Below are 21,863 nucleotides of genomic sequence, written 5' to 3' on the forward strand. Positions count from 1 at the left end.
AACCCTAAAACAGCCTCATGCACAGCGACGTTTGGAATCATGACCCACATGTACATTCACGTCACACTACAGCATCTTGGATCTCGTAAAACCTGGAAAGAGTCGAGTTTGAAGAGAAGGTTTCAACGTTAAAAAAAAAAGCGCTTCTAAGCCGTGGTTTAAAGCTAACCATGACTCGGCAGATCCGTCGTTCGTGCCGAGAGTGAAAGAATAAAGCCTTCAGAGGGAATCGGAATAATTTACACGTGATTAAATACGAAGCGACCGGACTGGACAGCGAGCGTCCGACCCGCACATGCAGCAGTTAAGGTGCAGGTGGCGCCGGCGAGTGTAACAAACACGCGCGGGTCGAATGTTCGCTCGAAGGGTCTGCAGAGACGTCGGCTGACTCTTTGGTTCTGTGGCGTCGGGAGAAGCTAGCAGCACTTGAGAAGGTCCCTGCAGGGACGGCGCTGGTGGTGAAGTCCCATGAGAGGAGGTGGACCCGGGCGGGCTGAGAAGCAGCTCAGAAGGCAGCGGAGACAGAAGGTGGAGGTGGGACCCCTCGACGCTCGGGATGGGCTTCGGGATGGTCCGGTCCCGGCGGGCCGTCTTCATCTCTTCCCGGACTTCATGTAGGACGGGATGGCCCCTCGGGCGGTGAGACCCTCGAAGCGCTTGTAGGTGTAGTTGATGAAAACCCAGTCCTTGTTCTTCAGGTCCTCGGTGTGGTTGGACACCTGGGCGACTGCGGGGACACACGGATCAGCTGCCGGGGAAAAAAACCTCGGGGCGAGGGCTCACCTGTGGGCGTGAGGATGTCGGAGTCGGGGAACTCGTCGAAGTGCGAGGTGTCGTCGATGCTCTTGATCTCGATGGGGATGGCGGCGGGTCTTTCTCTGCAGGAGACGAGAACGTCAGCGTGGGACCGGGATGGAGCCCAGAGAGTCCTCACCTGATGTGGTCGTAGTCCACGCCCTCGAAGAACTGATTGGATTTGATTTCCTCGACGCCGGCGGCGCCGACCCGGTGCTCCTCCTCGCAGCAGAACCTGCACACACACACGGACCTTCAGTCTCCGGACCAAGAACCCAAAAACCTGGACCTCGTCGTTCACCTGAGGATCAGGTCTTTGGCCTTCTCCGATATGGGCACTTCTGGAGGGAACGTCAGAGTCTCGCGCCAGTTCATCACCTTCCTGTACGTCTCCTGAGGCGTCTCGGAGCAGAACGGAGGATAACCTGGGAGGAGGAGGAGGAGAGTCGGGGTCAGGGTCATGTGACCTGCAGGGCTCAACACCGCGTCTCTCACCGATCAGCATCTCGTACATGATGACGCCGAGACTCCACCAGTCGCACAACTTGTTGTAGCCGTTCTGCATGAAGACCTCGGGGGCGATGTAGTCCGGAGTTCCCACAGTGGAGAAAGCCTGAGACACAAGCAAGTCTTTATTCTGGATCTAACTAACCGCCTTTTGACTCTACTTATGTGGCCCTCATGAGGTCAAAGGCAAATCATGAACAAACAATTATTTTTGCATTTATTTGTATTTTTCATTATGTTCGCGTGACTGGAAAGAGGTCAGAACCACAAGACAAACTTTGTTTAAGGAAGACAAAGCAGGAACAGAATCAACATCTGATTCAACAAAAGAAGTAAAAACGTCACTGAAGTGAATACATTAGAAACCGTGTCTCACCAGCTGCCTCCGGTTTCTCTTCCACGTCTCTGCTTTCCTCTTGGAGTTCATGTTCTGAAAGGCTGTGAGCAGAACAGGGTCAACAACACGTCCCTGAAGCTTCTTTTCAACAGTTTCTGAAGAAGTGAAAGGTTTCCTGACTTTGCTTGCTGAGGTCACTGGGTATACTGTGGTTCAGGTTCTTGTAGAAGTCGGTCCGGTGAGCTCGCTTCAGACCCGTGCACAGGCCGAAGTCCGACAGCTTCACGTGACCCTGAAGCGAAAGGAAAATGAATCCTCCGGGAGGAAGAAGAAGAAAATGAGGAAGAAGAAAAAGAGGAGGAAAAAGAAGAGGAAGACAATAAAGACGAAGAGGATTAAGAAGAAGAAAATGAGGAAGAAGAAAAAGAGGAGGAAAAAGAAGAGGAAGACAATAAAGACGAAGAGGATTAAGAAGAAGAAAATGAGGAAGAAAAAAGGAGGAAGAAGAAGGAAAGGAGAAAGAAGAAAATTAGGAAGAGGAAAAAGAAGAGGAAGACGATAAAGAAGAAGAGGAAGATTAAGAAGAAAAAGAGGAAGAAAAAGAAAATGAAGAAGAAAAAGAAAGGGAGGAAGAAGAAAAGGAGGAAGAAAAAGCATAATAATAAGGAAAGGGGGAAAAAGAAGAAAAAGAAGAGGAAGACGACAAAGAAGAAGAGGAAGATTAAGAAGAAGAAAAGTAGGAAGAAAAAAGGAGGAAGAAGAAGAAAAAGAAGAAGAAAAGGAGAAAGAAGAAGAAAATGAATTAGAAAAAGAGGAAGAATAAAAGGAGGAAGAAGAAAAAGCATAAGAATAAGGATAGGAGGAAAAAGAAAAAAAAGGAAGAAGAGGAAGAAGAAAAAGAAAGAGAAGAAGAAAAGAAGAAAAAGAAGGAGAAAAGGAAGAGAAAAAAGAAAAGAAGAAAAAGAAGAACAGAAGGAGGAAGAAGAAGGTCATCTGCTCACTCTGGAGTCCAGCAGCAGGTTGTCTGGTTTGATGTCTCTGTGGATGAAGCCCAGCTGGTGGATGGAGTCGATGGCCAGCACCGTCTCTGCGATGTAGAACTGCGTGGCCTCCTCCGTCAGAGTGTCCTTCTTCATCAGGAGGGTCATCATGTCTCCTGCCAGCCAAGAGGACAAAACTCAGGACCTTCAAGCGTCTCATCCTGGTCTAACAAGAACCACGAAGGAACTCCGAGAGCGCAGACCTCCAGGGAGGAACTCCATGATGAGGTAAAGGTTCATCTTGTCCTGGAAGCTGTAGAACATCTTGACCACCCAGAGACTGTCGGCCTCCACCAGGATGTCGCGCTCGGCACGGATGTGGCCGACCTGACGGACAAGAGTCGCCGAGTCATCAAAGAGCCGCAGGTGCCGCGGGGGCGGAGCTCGGACTCACCTGCTCCTTCTCCAGCATGTCGGCCTTACGGAGGATCTTCATGGCGTAGACGTGGCCGGTGTCTTTCTTCTGGACCAGACGCACCTGAAGATAAAATTTAAATGTTTATGTTCCGTCTCTTTAGGAAGATAGTGACGGTCTGATGAAGCTTCATGAAGCAGTGTCATGTTGTTAAGAGGTCAGAGGTCATAATGATGTGATGTTTCATTAGAACAGCTGTTCAAAACAAAGGGAAATAGTGCAGCGACGCCATCTAGTGGACTCTGAAGATAATGACACTGCTTCATGAAGCTTCATCAGACCATCACTGATTATGATCACGATTATTTAAATTTATATTTTACTCACAATTAATAACAAAGATTAAAAAATATAAAATCTATATTATATAATCACAACAAAACAATATGTAAACAAAAACCTGTTGTTACATTAAATGACAAATAGCACGAAAATTACATTTATAATAATAAAATAAGAAACTGAGTAACCATGCGATCAAAACATACAGCTACAAAAATAAAAGTATTACATTTTAAATGTAATAATTGTGATCAATCAGATTAATCGCTGAAACCAAACCTTGAATATGATTAAAATTCAATCAAAAGTGCAACAACTAATTTATATACTTACAGAAAAACTGCATATTAAAGGTTAAAAAGGCTCTTAATAAGTGTGTGACTAAAATAACAAGATAGCAAAAATATATTTATCATCATCCAGATCGTTTTCACATCTACAAATACGTACAAAAAGTATACAAACGTCATCAATTCAGCGTTTAATAAAGAGTGAGGCGGACGTACCTCTCCGAAAGCGCCTCGACCAATCACCTTCAACGACTCGAAGTCTTCCAACCCCAGCCGAGTGCGTTTCAGGCGCAAGAACTCCGTCTCTTTCCTCGCGTGTTGAGAACGTCGGATACGTTTCTGGAACAAACACGGTTCGATTAAAAAAAGTAGTTAAAATTATTATTAGCAGATTATTTAAGTGGAAGTTTGAAGGTGGATTCACGAGAGTTCGATCGCTCTAAATAAAAGAAGTTGTTATTTTCTGTCCAACACTTCATGTTTTAACATCACACATGATATAAAAATAACTAAATAAACCTCATCATTTTACTGAGTCTAAAATTTTCACAACACATCGAGACTCGATGACCTTTTATGGAAGAAAATGTGGAACTATTTCATCTCCACATGATGTAAAACAGAGAAACAGGATGTAAAACAGCAAATGTTTGCACAACATGTGTTTTTCTGTGTGTGTTTGCAGTCAGTGTGTGTGTGTGGGTCTCACCTCCTCATCGGCCAGGCCTTCCTGGTCCATCACTTTCTCCAGTTTTTGTTGTCTGAGATAAAAGAAAAATCGTTTGACTTGCGTTGAAGCTAAAGCATGCAAAATAATTTCCTTTTATTTTGTATAAAAGTCTGATTAATTGCTTCATATTCAACTCGGAACATGTCATCACCTCATCTCTCGCTCCTCGTGCTGCGCGATCAGGTTGCTGTAGAAGTTCTCCAGGGTCATCTTGGCCATGGTGACCCGCTCCTTGGTGTGGTTACTCATCGAGGAACAGGAGCTCTGGCCAGTCATCGCCATGCTGTGCCTGGATGAGGAGCAGTGTCATGGAATTAACTGAGCTTAGTCCACTTCTACACCCTCAGTGAAGCAAAACCCTTTCTGACTTCACGTGAGGAGCAATAGAAATGCCATGACGAGGTCATTTTATCTTCATGTGGTTCATTTAAATTATTTTTTTTAAACCACAGAACAGACAAGTTGCCATCAACAGATATGTGTGTATGATCTGATTTAAAATGGGAAAGTTTCCCCCCCGCGGCGCTGGTGGACGATTAGATGAATGAGGCCAGGACACACTTTGCATTTCAAATTAAATGAAACAAGACTTTCAGAGCTTCATGGTCCTTCTACACTTTAATCCAACCGTCTTTTTTTCAACATCACAGGTCTTTTAGAAGTCAGACGAGTGCTTTAACCATCATGGCATGGAGGTTAAACCGAAGAAAAACAAACCAAGTTACTACATATGCAATGAAATAATATAATATATAATAATATTGTCATGATTTCTAAATTGTAGAACAATTTTTTGGACAGTATTCTCAAGCGACTACTTTTATTATTGTTCATTTTCTTTGGTTTATTATGTCGACATCTACATTTCTAGCCCAGATGGACAGAGAAGAACGATCTTCCATTTCCTTCTTTTGCAGGAAATAATAATAAGTTTGCATTCTTTTTACATTTTATCAACAAGATTCGTTGTTTAAGAAAAACTCTTCGTGATATCACAACTATAACTAGTTTGAATGTTTGCTTCTGAATATTTCCAGAAAGAATTATTACGTGTAAATACAAAACGTAACAAATAAAAGTTAACAACTTCCTTCCACAACTTCCCGCCGTGACAGTCGAGACATCGGATGGATTTATCGTGGAATGTGTGACATTTATCGACGACTTGTCACGCCAGTGGTTCGTGTTGTTCGTGGGTCGTAAACAAACGTCAACTGCTAACACAGTGTAGCTCACAAAAAAAGTTCCTGACTACGTCAAGTTCGGTTCGAGTCCAAGCGACGACTCGTTCTCACCACAAACGCAGTAAAGGAAATCACAGTAGTTTTTGGGAGACATTTTATTGAAGTCTGGCAACATTTGTCAGCGTTAATAGTTTAAACAGTGGCTAATCGAAAGTTAGCTCGACGCTGTTAGCCACGTACTTGCTGAGGTGGAGTTGGAAGTTTGTGCTATAAATGTCGCCAGAAGTGGTCGAATCTGTTTAAATACGCTTCGACGGCGCCCACCCGTCGTCACTAAACACGACCGGTGGTGAAAAGAGCTTTATGACGGAGGTTAAGTCGCTCTTTGTTCGCTTACCTTGGTCAAAGGTGCGGTGTCGAGTCGTCTTCTTCTACCACTGATCTCACTCGCGTCACGGTAACTTCCAAACGCCTAACGACCACTAGCGGCCGAACTAGGAAGCGCGTCCACTCTCAACATTCCAAGTATTGACCAAGACACTCAGTAGTTCTTAGTACACGCCTTAAAAGTATTAAACTCTGTCGTGTTTTGATGTCACAACATGGAAAAACAGCAAAAAAAAACAGACTAAGAATCAGGGAGTGAGAGTCTGAAGAAGATCTGTTGCTTTGGTCTGGACTAGATCTTCACACACTGGAGTTCATCCAAGGTTTATCTGTCAAGAGATTGATGGTTGTATTCTGTGTTGTCATGCGCACACTGAGGCAGATCTAAACAGCCTAGCTTTTTATTTGACTTTGGATCTGAAGTGGCGAACATTTGCACAGCAGGTTGAACTCTTAGAAAAATGTTAAATATTTCTCAAAATGTTTCCAAAAAGCAATAAACACTTCTGTTCGAACTGCTGTGAGTTACACAATTTTTGTGGGTTTGTAAATATGAATCCCTCATACTTTAGTGGTATTTTCCTTCATTTTTAATTAAATTAAATTAATTATATAATCAAAATATAGGTCCTTTTTTCTACGGGGGTGGAGGGTGGAATCTTTCTTTGTTTTTGTATTCTACCTTTTATTTTATTTTTTATTTTGTGTGTGTGTCAAAATATATTTCTAAATATCTGAAAATAAATAAAAAGATGTTTAAAAAAAATATATATAGGTCCTTGAATAATATAACATACATTTTACCCCCAATTCCGACATTGCCAATAGTTTAAAAATAACTATTTTCTCAACTACACATTAAGTCACTTTACATTTCCTGAATCACATGTTTTATTTTTATTATTATTATTTTTAATTCAGATTTTTGCTTCACAGCAACATTTTTTTCTCCATAAGTATTCCCTTATATTTTTGCATTTTAACGCAGGCTATAAATAATCAAGGAGTTCTGATTTAAAACATGTATTTATTTGAAATTATTCTCATTGGTGACAAATTAACGACAGTATCTCGCACAGTAGCAGCAAAAGAGCCAAACATTAAGTCCAACAATAAAATTACACGATTAAAAAAAACAGACAAACAGCAGAAATAAAACCTCAAAAACACACAACATATTCCGCTAATGTTTCCTCGCCTTCTCATTTTTCTTCTTCTGGTACTCCAGGATCTTCTTGTGGAAGATTCCTGCAACGACACAGATGTGATCCAGAGTTGAGGGTCAACACGTGGGAGAGAGGTCACCTTGCTGTGGTCCCGCCTGCTGCTGCTCCACGTCCTGGATGAACAGGTCGAACATCTGCGTCTGCATGAACTTCTTCACGAAGTGTCGCGTCGTCTTGGACTCGATGGCCTTGTAGAAACTCCTCTTCTCGAACACCCTGTCGCCCCCCCGAGGACCGGGTTTCACGTAGGACATGTAGTGGCCGACCGTCCTCACGAAGAAATGCAGGAACGCCTCGGACACCACCCGGTTCAGCTCCTCTGGTGCTGCGAAACAAACACGCTCATCGCTCTGATTCTTCTCATCTTAGGAAGAACAAAAAAAACCTACTTGTAGCTTTTCGTCGGTCACTCAGAGCCTGAAGGATTTCGTTGTGTAGTTTCGGAGGCAGAATAGATTCCTCGTCCCCGATCTGAAGTGGATTTTTTTAGATTCAATATATCAATCAGTTCAATATATAACATCGTATTAAAACTTATTATTTATAGTGAAAGTAAGAAAATCCTTCACTCCGATATATAAAAACTCAAATTAAACAAGAGTAAAATGATATATTTGGGGTTTTATTGGAAGTAAAAGTGTAAAAAAATAAACAGAGTTAAAGATTTTCTTCTATTATTTTTAATAAATATATTACATTTTAATATAATATAGTTTAAATACATGCAGTTATACTGGTCAGTCTCTCACTCATAAAAGTGCAACTAACCTTCTATAAATTATTACAAGTATTATTATAATTATTTAATGAAATTAAATAACTTTTGGATGAATTTCTAACTTGATTAACAGTCCAACTCCTTCTCAGTGAACTCATCGCTGCAGCTGCCGATTTCTGATTACATGCATCTTTAGAAAACTATCAGAAAATGTTGGAATTTTATTGATTCTTGATTATTGATCAGCAGTTATTGTACTAAGAAGACTGTCATCAATCTGTTAAGTCTCCATCTCCAAGGGACTCATTGTATAAACAAAGCGGGGCGTGATTACGGCTGGATGGAGGAGGAGTGAAGCCATTATTATTACTTCAAAATGGACTCTCGTAACCTCTCGTTCGCCCAGATTTCAGAGCAACTTTATAAATTCAAAACATGGTCTTGATGAAGGACTTAATGCATCTTGGAGAGAAAGACTTTAATATTTGAAACGAGTGAGTCAGGAGAGTTGGTCATTAGTCGACCTTTAAGATTCTGAAGTATTTAGATTCATGAATTTTTGTTCGGCGACTTTAAAACACACCTGGTGTCACACAAGTCATTGTTATTTAGAGACTTTCAAGGGTGATCAGCCCTAACAGTGTTTGTTAAAAGCGTTTAAATAATATCTAACGAACACATGATTTGAGGTTGAAATGAAGCGACAGTAACACAGTTTGACCCCTAAAGTCCAACAAAACACCTTCAGTAGACCGTGAGGGTTCAAGACCACCTACCGTGACCATGAAGGTTTTCTTATTGTCTTCAGACAGATCCACCAGCAGCAGCTGCCGCACGTTCAAACGCACAAAAACACGACTTTACGAATCGCACATCATGACATACATTCGATTTGTCGAGGAGGACTCACGTCGTACTGGTCGGTGACCTGGTCCACCAGGCACTTCTGCACCCCCAGCAGGTAGGGGGTGGGCGCGCTCACCACGTCGATGAGGATTCGTGGCACTATGGAGATAAAGGTGTGCTGCCAGGTGAACGGGTAGAGCAGGGCGGCGACTGCGTGGATCACCTGAGATAAAGTGCTGGGAGAGAGAGAGTGAGTGTGTGAGCATGAGTGTGTGTGTGTGTGTGTGTGTGTGTAGCAGCAGCAGCTCACCCAAGCTCCTCTGCGACGAAGATGATCCTCCTCTCCAGGACGGCAGCAGCAAACACCGTCAAGACCTCCTCGTCCGTGAGGCAGCTGAAGAGCACCGAGAAGTTGACGTGTTCCAGCCACGAGTCCAGAGGCCTCGTCAGCCGAATGATCTTCTGACAGAAGAAGTTCTTTTAATCACACAATGTTGCCAGTTTCTTAATTTAAACATGATATCAAACATAATAATAATAATAATACATTTATTTTTTATTGTCATTTTTAAATTCCTCTAACAAAGGGTGGTTGGTTCCATTTTTCTATCGCTTATTTTGTGTGTTAATCCTATTTCTAGTGAGTCGTATTCAAGAGACGACCGATGAGGATCAGATCTACAACTGCTGAGGATTTATTTGAACCATTTCTGAATCCAATGTTTGCATCTTTTTGATTGTTTAATTCAATCTTTTTTATATGAAGTACTCTATGGCTCTTGATTTATTGTGTTTTTTTAATGAATCCCTTTTTATTTTATTTGTAATATTAATTTTTCTTATTCTATAATGCCGACAAAACAAAAATTGGTGTGTTTACAATAACAGTTGGCACATGGCACAGAAAACAAATTATTTTCGATCATTTTTATTGAAAAAGAAAGCATATTTGAAGCCTATTATTATTATTATTTTATTCATGAGCCATTTTGGATGATTAAATGCTTCTTAATGATACTTTTCCCTCTATTAGATAAGATATTTCTTTATTTGTCCCACACTGGTGAAACTTGAATATATAAAAAAATGAATAAATAATAACAAAAACACTGTAGACAATACTCTTTGATCAAGTTTAAACAAATGTAGAGCTTTTTATATTTTTTCTCTATATTTTACTGCTCACCTATTTATTTATACATGAAAAATCTGTAATATTATTAAATAACAATAATAACTTAAATTAAATGCATTTAAATTTTTCATTTTTTTTATTTATATGCCATTTTATGGTAATGTCTCTTGTTTTATTTAAATGTATTATGTTTTACTCCATTAATTGCTTTCGTTTTCATTCGGGTCATTTCATTTTTATATTCTATAATTCCACCACAATAAATTCATGTGTTGCGTTTACAACGCTGGCAATTTTAAGACACAGGAAACACAAAGTAACGTTGATAATTTCTTATTTTTATCGAAAAATAAAGCATATTTTATAACAGATCATGTGACTGTTTAGTTAAAAGTAGAGCTTTTAATTTTTGTTTGTGTATATTTACAGCTTATTTATTATTTTATTACTGAAAAAGCCATTTGAAATATTTAAAAAAAATGTTTTTAAGTTATTATTACTGTGAATTATATGTCAAAAGCTAAAAAATGTAATTTTACTGTATATAAAAATAAAATAAAATGTTGCGCAATAATACAAAAAACCCCACAATATTGCTTCAACGGAGCAGCTTGGGGGAGGTCTGCGCTCTCTGAGTGTTTTACTATACTATATTACAAAAGTGGATCATCTTCAGGGTGAGGTCCAGCACAGCGGAGAATACTTGAGATGACTGCGAGCTGTTGAAACACAGCCTCACAGTGTCGGGTTACGACCGCGAGGAAGCGTTAGGTAACGAGGAACAGGTTGAGACACAGCGAGACACAGCGAGACACAGCGAGACACACTGAGACACACCCACCACACAGGTTTCCCTGGAAGATGGAAGTCACAAGTGTGACTTCCTTCAGCCGCACGACGACTGAGTCGAAAGTGTTAAATTACCGGTTGCAGGTCTTTCCTTTTTCCGAGGTCGTTGCTTAAAGTGCAGTGACTCCTAATAGTTGTTGTTGAGGTTTGAGAGTCACTTTGAGTAAAAGCGTTGTTTAAATACTCAATATTTGAGGGATTTTTTCACTTTTTTTTCCTCTGTTGTTGTAAATCACGTGTCAAACTTCACGTCCTGGGACCGAATCTAACTTAACCAGTTACTGAAGTGTCTCGCGAGAGCGTTAAATGCACAGTTTACTCATTTTTACTGAATAAAAACCATGACAATTGAGATATAAAAAAAGTTGTAATTCATCAAGTTGTGTTTTTCATCAATCTGAGAAAGTCCCAAAATGATGCTAAAATTAAGAATCAAGTTAAAGCATATTTATACTCATATTTACTGTCATAAAGTGTTTTATAAAATTGAACTAATAAAAGTTTCACACTTTGTCGAGTCTGGTTCTGCTCCAGGTTTCTGCCTCTTAAAAGGAACTTTTAACTGTCGCTCATTGAACCGGTTTTTCTTCTTTTGTGTAGCATTATTCAATCCTTAACATTCAACACTTTAAATACAATTAAATAAAAAAAATTCAACATATGTAGCCATTGAAAAAAAATGACCTAAAGACAGTGTTGCAGGTTCAAAGATGATAGTTTCATCCACCATTAAAGGTTTTACCGGGAAGTTTACTCCTTTACATGTTTGCTCACCGGGTGTGTGGGCGTGTGTGTGTGTGTGTGCGCACCTACTGTGATTGTGTGTGTGTAAAGATCAAAAGCAGAAGTCAACAAAAGAACAGGTCTGACAGGTGGAGGAACTTAATCCGTTCCAACCCATGACTTGCAAACCAAACAGTCACGTGATTGGACGACACCAAACATCATCTTCGCTCATTAATTATTCATTTTTACCTTCTAAATATTATTCTTTGTCTTCAGGACTTAACTCGTCGTAGTTTACATTGTTTCTTTCCTGGTATGAATGATTATAATCGTCGCTATAGCAACCGGTCAGTCATTAACCGTCTCAGCAGATGGAGACTGACCTCATAAAAAAAAGGAAATTTACACTTTAATGGATTTAGACTGCGATAAAAAAAAGGTCATATAAGTGAGAGTTTGTGTCACTGTTAAGAGAAACATTCTCAATATCTGGCAGTTATTCATCTTTAATGTGAGTTTTTGACTGCATTTTAACAGTTAAACCATGTTTCTCAACTTCATAAATGGCCAGAACTCTGGAAATGACACGAATAAGCACCAGAGAATTTAAATATTGAAATACTTTTTACACAAAATGTATATTATACTTTCAAATGTTTACTTCTGGATCTGTATTGTTTTCTTTTTAAGTGAGTTTCAGCTGCTCTAGTAGGTCTTGAAATTGTCTAATATTGATTTTTGATGGGAAAAAACTTGAAAAACAAATACTTTTTCTAACTAAATACTCTCCAAATGTGCTTTTTTCATTGTCTCGCCTCCTCTCAGTGAACTCATTACTACAACTTGATTTTTCGCGCACTTGATTTCATAAATCGCTTGAGGTTGTGTTCGTCGTTCCAATAGTTCAGCAGTTATTGAACCGGGATGTCCGATGTAAGTGTTGGTTCTTCACGACTTTAGATGAAAAAAAAAAACCTCCTGGAGTTGCTGTAGTTTAAACGAAGGGTTAATGAAGGACTTGATCAACCGTTCTGTAGATAATTATCAACCCAGAGGTTTGATATTTTCCCAAGAGCTGAGGCGGATCAAAGGTTAAAATAAGATAAGATAAATTGTAGCACCTACATGAAGGCGCCAGTTCAACTGGTGCACAAGTGATGTGACCTCAATGTTCCCAGTCGACGACTAGAACCTCTTCCCAACCCCCCCAGAGAACCGACAACCTTCCCAACAAGCCGCTCTGTGAGTGAAAGAACCCGTAGAAGTGGTTGGACTCTGACCTCGGTGCCCGACTCAGGAATGAAGCTCTTAATCTCCACTGTGTTTCCTGGAGCGGGGAACGAAGCCTCCCGCAGCTTCTGCATGAACGGGTAGATCATCGCCATGGAGATCTGCCGCCGCTTCTCCACCTCGTCGAAGATCTGTTTCGCAAAAAAGAAAAATCGTGACGGACACATTCCTGCGAACAATGAATCATAATATTCCATCGTCGGCAAGCTCTTAAATCTGTGGTCACATGGTTCTTCTGCTCGACGGTAGCAGTTCAACTTAAAAGGAGATGAGAGCGTGAGTCAGACCTTGTTGGGGTTCATCTGCTGAGCCAATGGTTAGGAGCAGGGTGGGCACGTGTGAGCGGCCTTTGACCCCAGATAAAGGAAAGTGCAATAATAGTACTTGTAATAATTGGATTTCTGCCCTTAGAAATTTGCTCTCTCTCTCTATATATACACATTTTATTTGCTTAAACTATAAGCAGAACATAAAAGTATATAAAAATAAATATTTTAAATAATTTAATTTAAAGTAATATTTAGAATTGATCTTCTAATGAAAAGTAGAATTAAAGTGAAAAATAAAAACATAGTTTTACTGACTTCATGAGGGACAGTTTGGACAGTTTTGTTCTAAGACTTTTAGCAATTTTGTTCGAGGGTCAGACACATTTACCATTTAGCGTTTGACAAGGGAGTCTTGTAAATGTGTTTAAATGAGTTTGTAAATGTGTTTTAATGAGTTTGTGGATTTGATTCATTGGTTTGTAAATATGTTTTAATGAGTTTGTAAATGTGTTTAAATAGTTTGTGGATTTGATTCATTGGTTTGTAAATGTGTTTTAATGAGTTTGTAAATGTGTTTAAATAGTTTGTGGATTTGATTCATTGGTTTGTAAATGTGTTTTAATGAGTTTGTAAATGTGTTTTAATGAGTTTGTGGATTCGATTCATTGGTTTGTAAATGTGTTTTAATAGTTTGTGGATTTGATTCATTGGTTTGTAAATGTGTTTTAATGAGTTTGTAAATGTGTTTAAATAGTTTGTGGATTTGATTCATTGGTTTGTAAATGTGTTTTAATGAGTTAGTAAATGTGTTTAAATAGTTTGTGGATTTGATTCATTGGTTTGTAAATGTGTTTTAATGAGTTTGTAAATGTGTTTAAATAGTTTGTGGATTTGATTCATTGGTTTGTAAATGTGTTTTAATGAGTTTGTAAATGTGTTTAAATAGTTTGTGGATTTGATTCATTGGTTTGTAAATGTGTTTTAATGAGTTTGTAAATGTGTTTAAATAGTTTGTGGATTTGATTCATTGGTTTGTAAATGTGTTTTAATGAGTTTGTAAGTGTGTTTAAATAGTTTGTGGATTTGATTCATTGGTTTGTAAATGTGTTTTAATGAGTTTGTAAATGTGTTTAAATAGTTTGTGGATTTGATTCATTGGTTTGTAAATGTGTTTTAATGAGTTTGTAAATGTGTTTAAATAGTTTGTGGATTTGATTCATTGGTTTGTAAATGTGTTTTAATGAGTTAGTAAATGTGTTTAAATAGTTTGTGGATTTGATTCATTGGTTTGTAAATGTGTTTTAATGAGTTTGTAAATGTGTTTAAATAGTTTGTGGATTTGATTCATTGGTTTGTAAATGTGTTTTAATGAGTTTGTAAATGTGTTTAAATAGTTTGTGGATTTGATTCATTGGTTTGTAAATGTGTTTTAATGAGTTTGTAAATGTGTTTAAATAGTTTGTGGATTTGATTCATTGGTTTGTAAATGTGTTTTAATGAGTTTGTAAATGTGTTTAAATAGTTTGTGGATTTGATTCATTGGTTTGTAAATGTGTTTTAATGAGTTTGTAAATGTGTTTAAATAGTTTGTGGATTTGATTAATTGGTTTGTAAATGTGTTTTAATGAGTTTGTAAATGTGTTTACTGAGTTTGTAAATGTGTTTACTGAGTTTGTAAAAGTGTTTAATGAGTGTTTAAATTTGATTCATTAGTTTCTAAACGTGTTTAATGAGTTTGTAAATGTGTTTAATGAGTGTTTAAATTTGAAGTATTAGTTTGTAAATGTGTTTAATGAGTGTGTAAATTTGATTCATGAGTTTGTACACGTGTTTAATGCGTTTGTAAATGTGCTTAATGCGTTTGTAAATGTGTTTAATGAGTGTGTAAATTTGATTCATGAGTTTGTACACGTGTTTAATGCGTTTGTAAATGTGTTTAATGAGTGTGTAAATTTGATTCAGGAGTATTTAAATGTGTTTAATGCATTTGTTAATGTGTTCAATGTGTTTATAAATGTCATTAATGAGTGTGTAAATTTGATTCATGAGTTTGTACACGTGTTTAATGCGTTTGTAAATGTGTTTAATTAGTGTGTAAATTTGATCCTTGAGTGTGTAAATGTGCTTAATGCGTTTGTAAATGTGATAATGAGTGTGTAAATTTGATTCATGAGTTTGTACACGTGTTTAATGCGTTTGTAAATGTGCTTAATGCGTTTGTAAATGTGTTTAATGAGTGTGTAAATTTGATTCATGAGTTTTCAAATGTGTTTAATGCATTTGTTAATGTGTTCAATGTGTTTATAAATGTCATTAATGAGTATGTAAATTTGATTCATGAGTGTGTAAATGTGCTTAATGCGTTTGTAAATGTGTTTAAATAGTGTGTAAATTTGATCCTTGAGTGTGTAAATGTGCTTAATGCGTTTGTAAATGTGATAATGAGTGTGTAAATTTGATTCATGAGTTTGTACACGTGTTTAATGCGTTTGTAAATGTGCTTAATGCGTTTGTAAATGTGTTTAATGAGTGTGTAAATTTGATTCATGAGTTTTCAAATGTGTTTAATGCATTTGTTAATGTGTTCAATGTGTTTATAAATGTCATTAATGAGTATGTAAATTTGATTCATGAGTGTGTAAATGTGCTTAATGCGTTTGTAAATGTGTTTAAATAGTGTGTAAATTTGATCCTTGAGTGTGTAAATGTGCTTAATGCGTTTGTAAATGTGTTTAATTAGTGTGTAAATTTGATCCTTGAGTGTGTAAATGTGCTTAATGCGTTTGTAAATGTGTTTAATTAGTGTGTAAATTTGATCCTTGAGTGTGTAAATGTGCATAATGCGTTTGTAAATGTGTTTAATTAGTGTGTAAATTTGATCCTTGAGTGTGTAAATGTGCTTAATGCGTTTGTAAATGTGTTTAATTAGTGTGTAAATTTGATCCTTGAGTGTGTAAATGTGCTTAATGCATTTGTAAATGTGCTTAATGCGTTTGTAAATGTGATTCATGCGTTTGTAAATGTGTTTCAGCGTTCTTTGAGCTCAGTTTTGTCATGATAGGAAGTCTCTTCACAATATTAGACATTATTAATCTGTGTTTCTTATTTTATCTTAATCTCCGACAGAGAAAACAAATATCTTTGTTAAGTTTGTCTGTGAAGCAAACTTCCAAAAATCACCCACGAAGTCTGCATTGAAGTTTTTCTCCACGACAAAAACTACACAACGATGAACAAATTCCTGGACTCAAGGCTACAGAGACGTGGACTCACCTCGGAGAACAAGCCGAAACAGGCGAGGCTGCTGATGATGCAGTAGGCCTCGGGCGGACGAGCTCCTTTGCCTCCAGGCTGCAGGTCAGAAGATACACTCAAGGTCACCCCAGGCTTCCTCACACTCGCTCGTGAGACACACACTCACCAGGAGTCGCCTGCAGTATCCGTTTCGTCTGCTGCCGTCGATCTCCGTCAACACGAACGAGAAGGTCTCGCTGAGAATGAATGAAGATAAACAGGCGTCAGATATAAATAGATTAAATTAACAATTTTTTAATAAAGTCAGTCTGTTTATTTTTTTTTGTGCTGCAATTAAACTTCCGGCCGCTAGATGGCAGCAGACATTGTTTACTCTGCAGCTACAGGAACAATGAAATCCAATGAGTTCCCTTTATGACTGAGGATGAGAGGATACAGCAGCTTTTAAAGCTGATGTTTGGACATATTTTGGTTTGAAAACAAATGAAAGCAGCTACGACTTTGTCAAGAGTCATGTGGTCTGTAAATACTACAACACCAGAGTCAAGTACTGGACAATACTACAAATATATACTGGTTACTACGTGTATCGTGATTCTTGCTGATACACACTCATATAAATACAGTTTTTTTATTTACACTTGAAATATTCAAAGCATTTGTTCATTTTGGTGTTGCAATTAAGCGTTGGGCCACTAGATGGCAGCAGTCATTACATCCTCCGCAGCTAAAGGAACAATACGAAACCCTCAGAGATCCCCACGATGACTGAGGACGAGAGGATACAGTGACTCCAGCAGCTTTTAAAACTGATGTTTGGACATATTTTGGTTTCAAAACAAATGAAAGCAGCTACGACTTCGTCAAGAGTCATGTGGTCTGTAAATACTACAACACCAGAGTCAAGTACTCGACAATACTACACATATATACTGGTTACTACAGTATCACTATATATCGTATCGTTGCCCCTGTATCGTGATTCTTGCTGATACACACTCATATAAATAGTTTTTTATTTACAGTTGAAATATTCAAAGCATTTGTTCATTTTTGTGTTGCAATTAAGTGTTGGGCCACTAGATGGCAGCAGTCATTATGTCCTCCGCAGCTAAAGGAACAATACGAAACCCTCAGAGATCCCCACGATGACTGGGGACGAGAGGATACAGTCGACTCCAGCAGCTTTTAAAACTGATGTTTGGACATATTTTGGTTTGAAAACAAATGAAAGCAGCTACGACTTTGTCAAGAGTCATGTGGTCTGTAAATACTACAACACCAGAGTCAAGTACTCGACAATACTACACATATATACTGGTTACTACAGTATCACTATATATCGTATCGTTGCCCCTGTATCGTGATTCTTGCTGATACACACTCATATAAATAGTTTTTTATTTACAGTTGAAATATTCAAAGCATTTGTTCATTTTTGTGTTGCAATTAAGTGTTGGGCCACTAGATGGCAGCAGTCATTATGTCCTCCGCAGCTAAAGGAACAATACGAAACCCTCAGAGATCCCCACGATGACTGGGGACGAGAGGATACAGTCGACTCCAGCAGCTTTTAAAACTGATGTTTGGACATATTTTGGTTTGAAAACAAATGAAAGCAGCTACGACTTTGTCAAGAGTCATGTGGTCTGTAAATACTGCAACACCAGAGTCAAGTACTCGACAATACTACAAATATATACTGGTTACTACAGTATCACAATATATCGCATCGTTGCCCCTGTATCGTGATTCTTGCTGATACACGCTCATATAAATTCAGTTTTTTATTTACACTTGAAATATTCAAAGCATTTGTTCATTTTGGTGTTGCAATTAAGCGTTGGGCCACTAGATGGCAGCAGTCATTACATCCTCCGCAGCTAAAGGAACAATACGAAACCCTCAGAGATCCCCACGATGACTGAGGACGAGAGGATAGAGTGACTCCAGCAGCTTTTAAAACTGATGTTTGGACATATTTTGGTTTCAAAACAAATGAAAGCAGTTACGACTTTCTCAAGAGTCATGTGGTCTGTAAATACTGCAACACCAGAGTCAAGTACTCGACAATACTACACATATATACTGGTTACTACAGTATCACTATATATATAGTATCGTTGCCCCTGTATCGTGATTCTTGCTGATACACGCTCATATAAATACAGTTTTTTATTTACAGTTGAAATATTCAAAGCATTTGTTCATTTTTGTGTTGCAATTAAGCGTTGGGCCACTAGATGGCAGCAGTCATTACGTCCTCCGCAGCTAAAGGAACAATAAGAAACCCTCAGAGATCCCCACGATGACTGGGGACGAGAGGATACAGTGACTCCAGCAGCTTTTAAAGCTGATGTTAAGAGATATTTTGGTTTGAAAACAAATGAAAGCAGCTACGACTTTGTCAAGAGTCATGTGGTCTGTAAATACTGCAACACCAGAGTCAAGTACTCGACAATACTACAAATATATACTGGTTACTACAGTATCACAATATATCGCATCGTTGCCCCTGTATCGTGATTCTTGCTGATACACGCTCATATAAATTCAGTTTTTTATTTACACTTGAAATATTCAAAGCATTTGTTCATTTTGGTGTTGCAATTAAGCGTTGGGCCACTAGATGGCAGCAGTCATTACATCCTCCGCAGCTAAAGGAACAATACGAAACCCTCAGAGATCCCCACGATGACTGAGGACGAGAGGATACAGTGACTCCAGCAGCTTTTAAAACTGATGTTTGGACATATTTTGGTTTCAAAACAAATGAAAGCAGTTACGACTTCGTCAAGAGTCATGTGGTCTGTAAATACTACAACACCAGAGTCAAGTACTCGACAATACTACACATATATACTGGTTACTACAGTATCACTATATATCGTATCGTTGCCCCTGTATCGTGATTCTTGCTGATACACACTCATATAAATAGTTTTTTATTTACAGTTGAAATATTCAAAGCATTTGTTCATTTTTGTGTTGCAATTAAGTGTTGGGCCACTAGATGGCAGCAGTCATTACGTCCTCCGCAGCTAAAGGAACAATACGAAACCCTCAGAGATCCCCACGATGACTGGGGACGAGAGGATACAGTCGACTCCAGCAGCTTTTAAAACTGATGTTTGGACATATTTTAGTTTGAAAACAAATGAAAGCAGTTACGACTTTGTCAAGAGTCATGCGGTCTGTAAATACTGCAACACCAGAGTCAAGTACTCGACAATACTACACATGTATGGTACAGTATCTGTGCGTTACCTGTGATATTCAGTCAGTGGAGCCCAGTTGACACCTTCAGGAAAACAAAAGAGTGTGATCGCCTTTAGTGTCTTCTCTTCCTCTTCCTTTTGGTACTTGGCCATCCCATCCCTCTGAAGGAACACACATGACAGTTGTCATGACGATCTTGAACAGCAGGCGTCACTGTACCTTCGGGAACTGGTAGGAGATCTGAGGTTCATAACTGCTGCCGTCTTGAGTCTTCTTCAGGCTGACCACCACCAGGTACTCGAAGAAGTACTGACCGCTGACGTAGCGCGGCGCCCGGGCCTTGCTCTCCGGCTCCGACAGACCCGGAGGTTCCGGGTGTTCTGCGTCCCTCCCTCCTGGAAGAAGAAGAGCAGCTGCAGATAAGCCAGTTATCAACGCAGGAAACGCCGAGTGTTTTGAGTTCCAACATCGGCTTTCGGCAGGATCAGCAGGAAAAGTCGTTTTCAGCGACTCTTTGGAAAAACGGTCTCAGGACTCACGGTCTTTCTTGCCTCTGCGGAAGGACGACCACATGGCGCTGAACCTCTTGAGGGCACCCGGTCGCCCCCCATCGTCGTCACGACCCGGGACGGCACCTGGAAAAGACACCACTGTCACAAACGGAAGCAAAGCCAGTTCGACAACAGCGGCCATGTTGGAAACCCTGGTTAATAAATGAGTGAAAATATACATACAGTATATAGTACTTAAAAGAGCTGAGGGGTTCATTATATTACAATCTTAGATGATGATGATTAAGTTACATATGTTTTAAGATTATATTTTTATTTTTATTTTTTCAGAAAGCAAGACACAACAAACAAAACATAACGACAGAAAGTCACATTCATTTGTATTAAAATGATCCTGAAAATCCATACACATTGAAGCATATTTATTATGCTTTTAAAAAATAAATCTAGTAGTAAATACATTTTAAAAACGTTTTCATTTATCATTACCACTCAAAATTGTTTCATTTTGGTCTGAATTAAAACAGGGTAAAATAGAGTTAAAATGAATATGTTAATGTATTTATCATTAATAATAATAATTAGGTTAGGTAGATCTTTATTGATTATTAAATATTATATTAAATTATTTTTTTCCAACTAGCCACAGCAAATAAAGCAATTTTTCATAAAACATAAATCAAAAATAAAATAAGAACAAGAACAAAGAGAAATCAAGAGAAAGAACAAGATGATAGTTATAATGATAATACAAATGAAATAATAATAATAATAATAATAATAATAATCTCTATTTATATAGCGCCTTTCTAGACCACGGTCACAAAGCGCTTTGACAGCCATTCACACTGATATAATCTCCTTAAAAATACATTGAAATATACTTTTAACCGCAGTAAACCATTTAAATCAAGCATGTTTTCATTTACTTAGTTGTTAAAAAATACAATAATTTGAAAAAAAAATAAATATTAATAAAAAGAAAAACACTGTCCTGACCTTGACCTTTTATATGTCAAATATGGACATTAAAAATGCATTAATAATAGACACAGATGATACACATATTTCAGCAATAATACAGGTTTAAAATATTGTTAAAGACAAGCTGGTGTTGAATGTTTCCTCGTCATGACTGAAGACTATTTAAAGACAGGATCGTCTCTCCTGTCGAACCGCTTCTTGCCCTGAAGCGTCAGAACGTGTCAGAACACAAACCTCACGAGAAAACGTTCGCTTCAGTCGAAAAGTTATATTTACAAACTCATCCAAACGAAACCAACCAACATATAAATGTCAAACCACATCTCCGAGTTTACACAGTAAACAGACTGTTGAAAAAAAAAAAAGTAGTTGTTTTCACATGAAAAACATACGCAGCAGATTAAAAAACAAACTTTTATTTAGTTGCAAATGTATTTCCTCACGTTATTAAGTCGAGAAGTTGAAAAGAAACACGATGTAAAGTTGCTAATCCCCGGATAAACAACCTGTTGAAGTCCTTGAACGCACCACCACCAACTATGTAAGTAACTAATGGTTGAGCCACTAACTTTATTATTATTAAAGAGTTAAATAAATGACTAGTTTAACTGTTGGTTAACAATAACCACTATGAGGCGAACAGTCTATTTAACTTTATAACTTTCTAATTTTACGAGAGACTCACTCCATCTGTCCTGCAGGTCCGGAACCGCCGGTCCTTTCCTTCTCCTCGTCACCGCGTCACTCATCGTGTCCCGAATGGTTCCGTCAGCCGGTTCCGTTCAGCTGCTAAACCCAGAGAAGTCTCGGCTCGTCGTCTCATTCCTGCGCCTGCTGCCCGCTGGTGCTTCTGCCCCCCCGGTCCCT

General features: G+C 38.4%; 2 protein-coding genes across 6 annotated transcripts in view; both read right to left on the reverse strand.

Moving 5' to 3' along the window:
* Nucleotides 1-457: 457 nt before the first annotated feature.
* On the reverse strand, nucleotides 458-6,042 carry LOC148059153 (serine/threonine-protein kinase 38). The gene is made up of 14 exons (XM_087781977.1): nucleotides 5,978-6,042; nucleotides 4,548-4,685; nucleotides 4,376-4,427; nucleotides 3,883-4,005; nucleotides 3,074-3,157; nucleotides 2,883-3,006; nucleotides 2,641-2,795; nucleotides 1,820-1,931; nucleotides 1,679-1,740; nucleotides 1,291-1,408; nucleotides 1,097-1,220; nucleotides 935-1,030; nucleotides 784-878; nucleotides 458-727 (listed from the first exon to the last, which is right to left on the reverse strand). The coding sequence occupies exons 2-14, from the start codon at nucleotides 4,676-4,678 to the stop codon at nucleotides 594-596; spliced, it is 1,410 nt and encodes a 469-aa protein (XP_087638103.1). The 5' UTR covers nucleotides 4,679-4,685; nucleotides 5,978-6,042; the 3' UTR covers nucleotides 458-593.
* Nucleotides 6,043-6,974: 932 nt separating this feature from the next.
* The window catches only part of dennd2da (DENN/MADD domain containing 2Da), a 19,874-nt gene continuing 4,985 nt past the window's right edge, over nucleotides 6,975-21,863 (reverse strand). The window contains exons 1-13 of one of the 5 annotated variants that reach the window (XM_087781674.1): nucleotides 21,682-21,863; nucleotides 20,040-20,135; nucleotides 19,720-19,895; nucleotides 19,549-19,661; nucleotides 16,448-16,517; nucleotides 16,300-16,377; nucleotides 12,748-12,888; nucleotides 9,068-9,219; nucleotides 8,822-8,993; nucleotides 8,688-8,738; nucleotides 7,583-7,664; nucleotides 7,273-7,518; nucleotides 6,975-7,215 (exon numbers count right to left, since the gene is read on the reverse strand). The exon at nucleotides 21,682-21,863 is cut by the window's right edge and continues 309 nt beyond it. In XM_087781674.1, coding sequence (XP_087637800.1) covers nucleotides 7,151-7,215; nucleotides 7,273-7,518; nucleotides 7,583-7,664; nucleotides 8,688-8,738; nucleotides 8,822-8,993; nucleotides 9,068-9,219; nucleotides 12,748-12,888; nucleotides 16,300-16,377; nucleotides 16,448-16,517; nucleotides 19,549-19,661; nucleotides 19,720-19,895; nucleotides 20,040-20,135; nucleotides 21,682-21,745 — 1,506 coding nt within the window. In that variant the 5' untranslated portion in view covers nucleotides 21,746-21,863 and the 3' untranslated portion in view covers nucleotides 6,975-7,150. The remainder of the gene's footprint in view (nucleotides 7,216-7,272; nucleotides 7,519-7,582; nucleotides 7,665-8,687; nucleotides 8,739-8,821; nucleotides 8,994-9,067; nucleotides 9,220-12,747; nucleotides 12,889-16,299; nucleotides 16,378-16,447; nucleotides 16,518-19,548; nucleotides 19,662-19,719; nucleotides 19,896-20,039; nucleotides 20,136-21,681) is intronic. The other 4 variants (XM_087781672.1, XM_087781671.1, XM_087781670.1 and 1 more) reach the window with 4 other exon arrangements.

This window comes from Callionymus lyra, chromosome 19 (assembly GCF_982586985.1).
Source record: "Callionymus lyra chromosome 19, fCalLyr1.hap1.1, whole genome shotgun sequence".
NCBI classification, from domain to species: domain Eukaryota; kingdom Metazoa; phylum Chordata; class Actinopteri; order Syngnathiformes; family Callionymidae; genus Callionymus; species Callionymus lyra.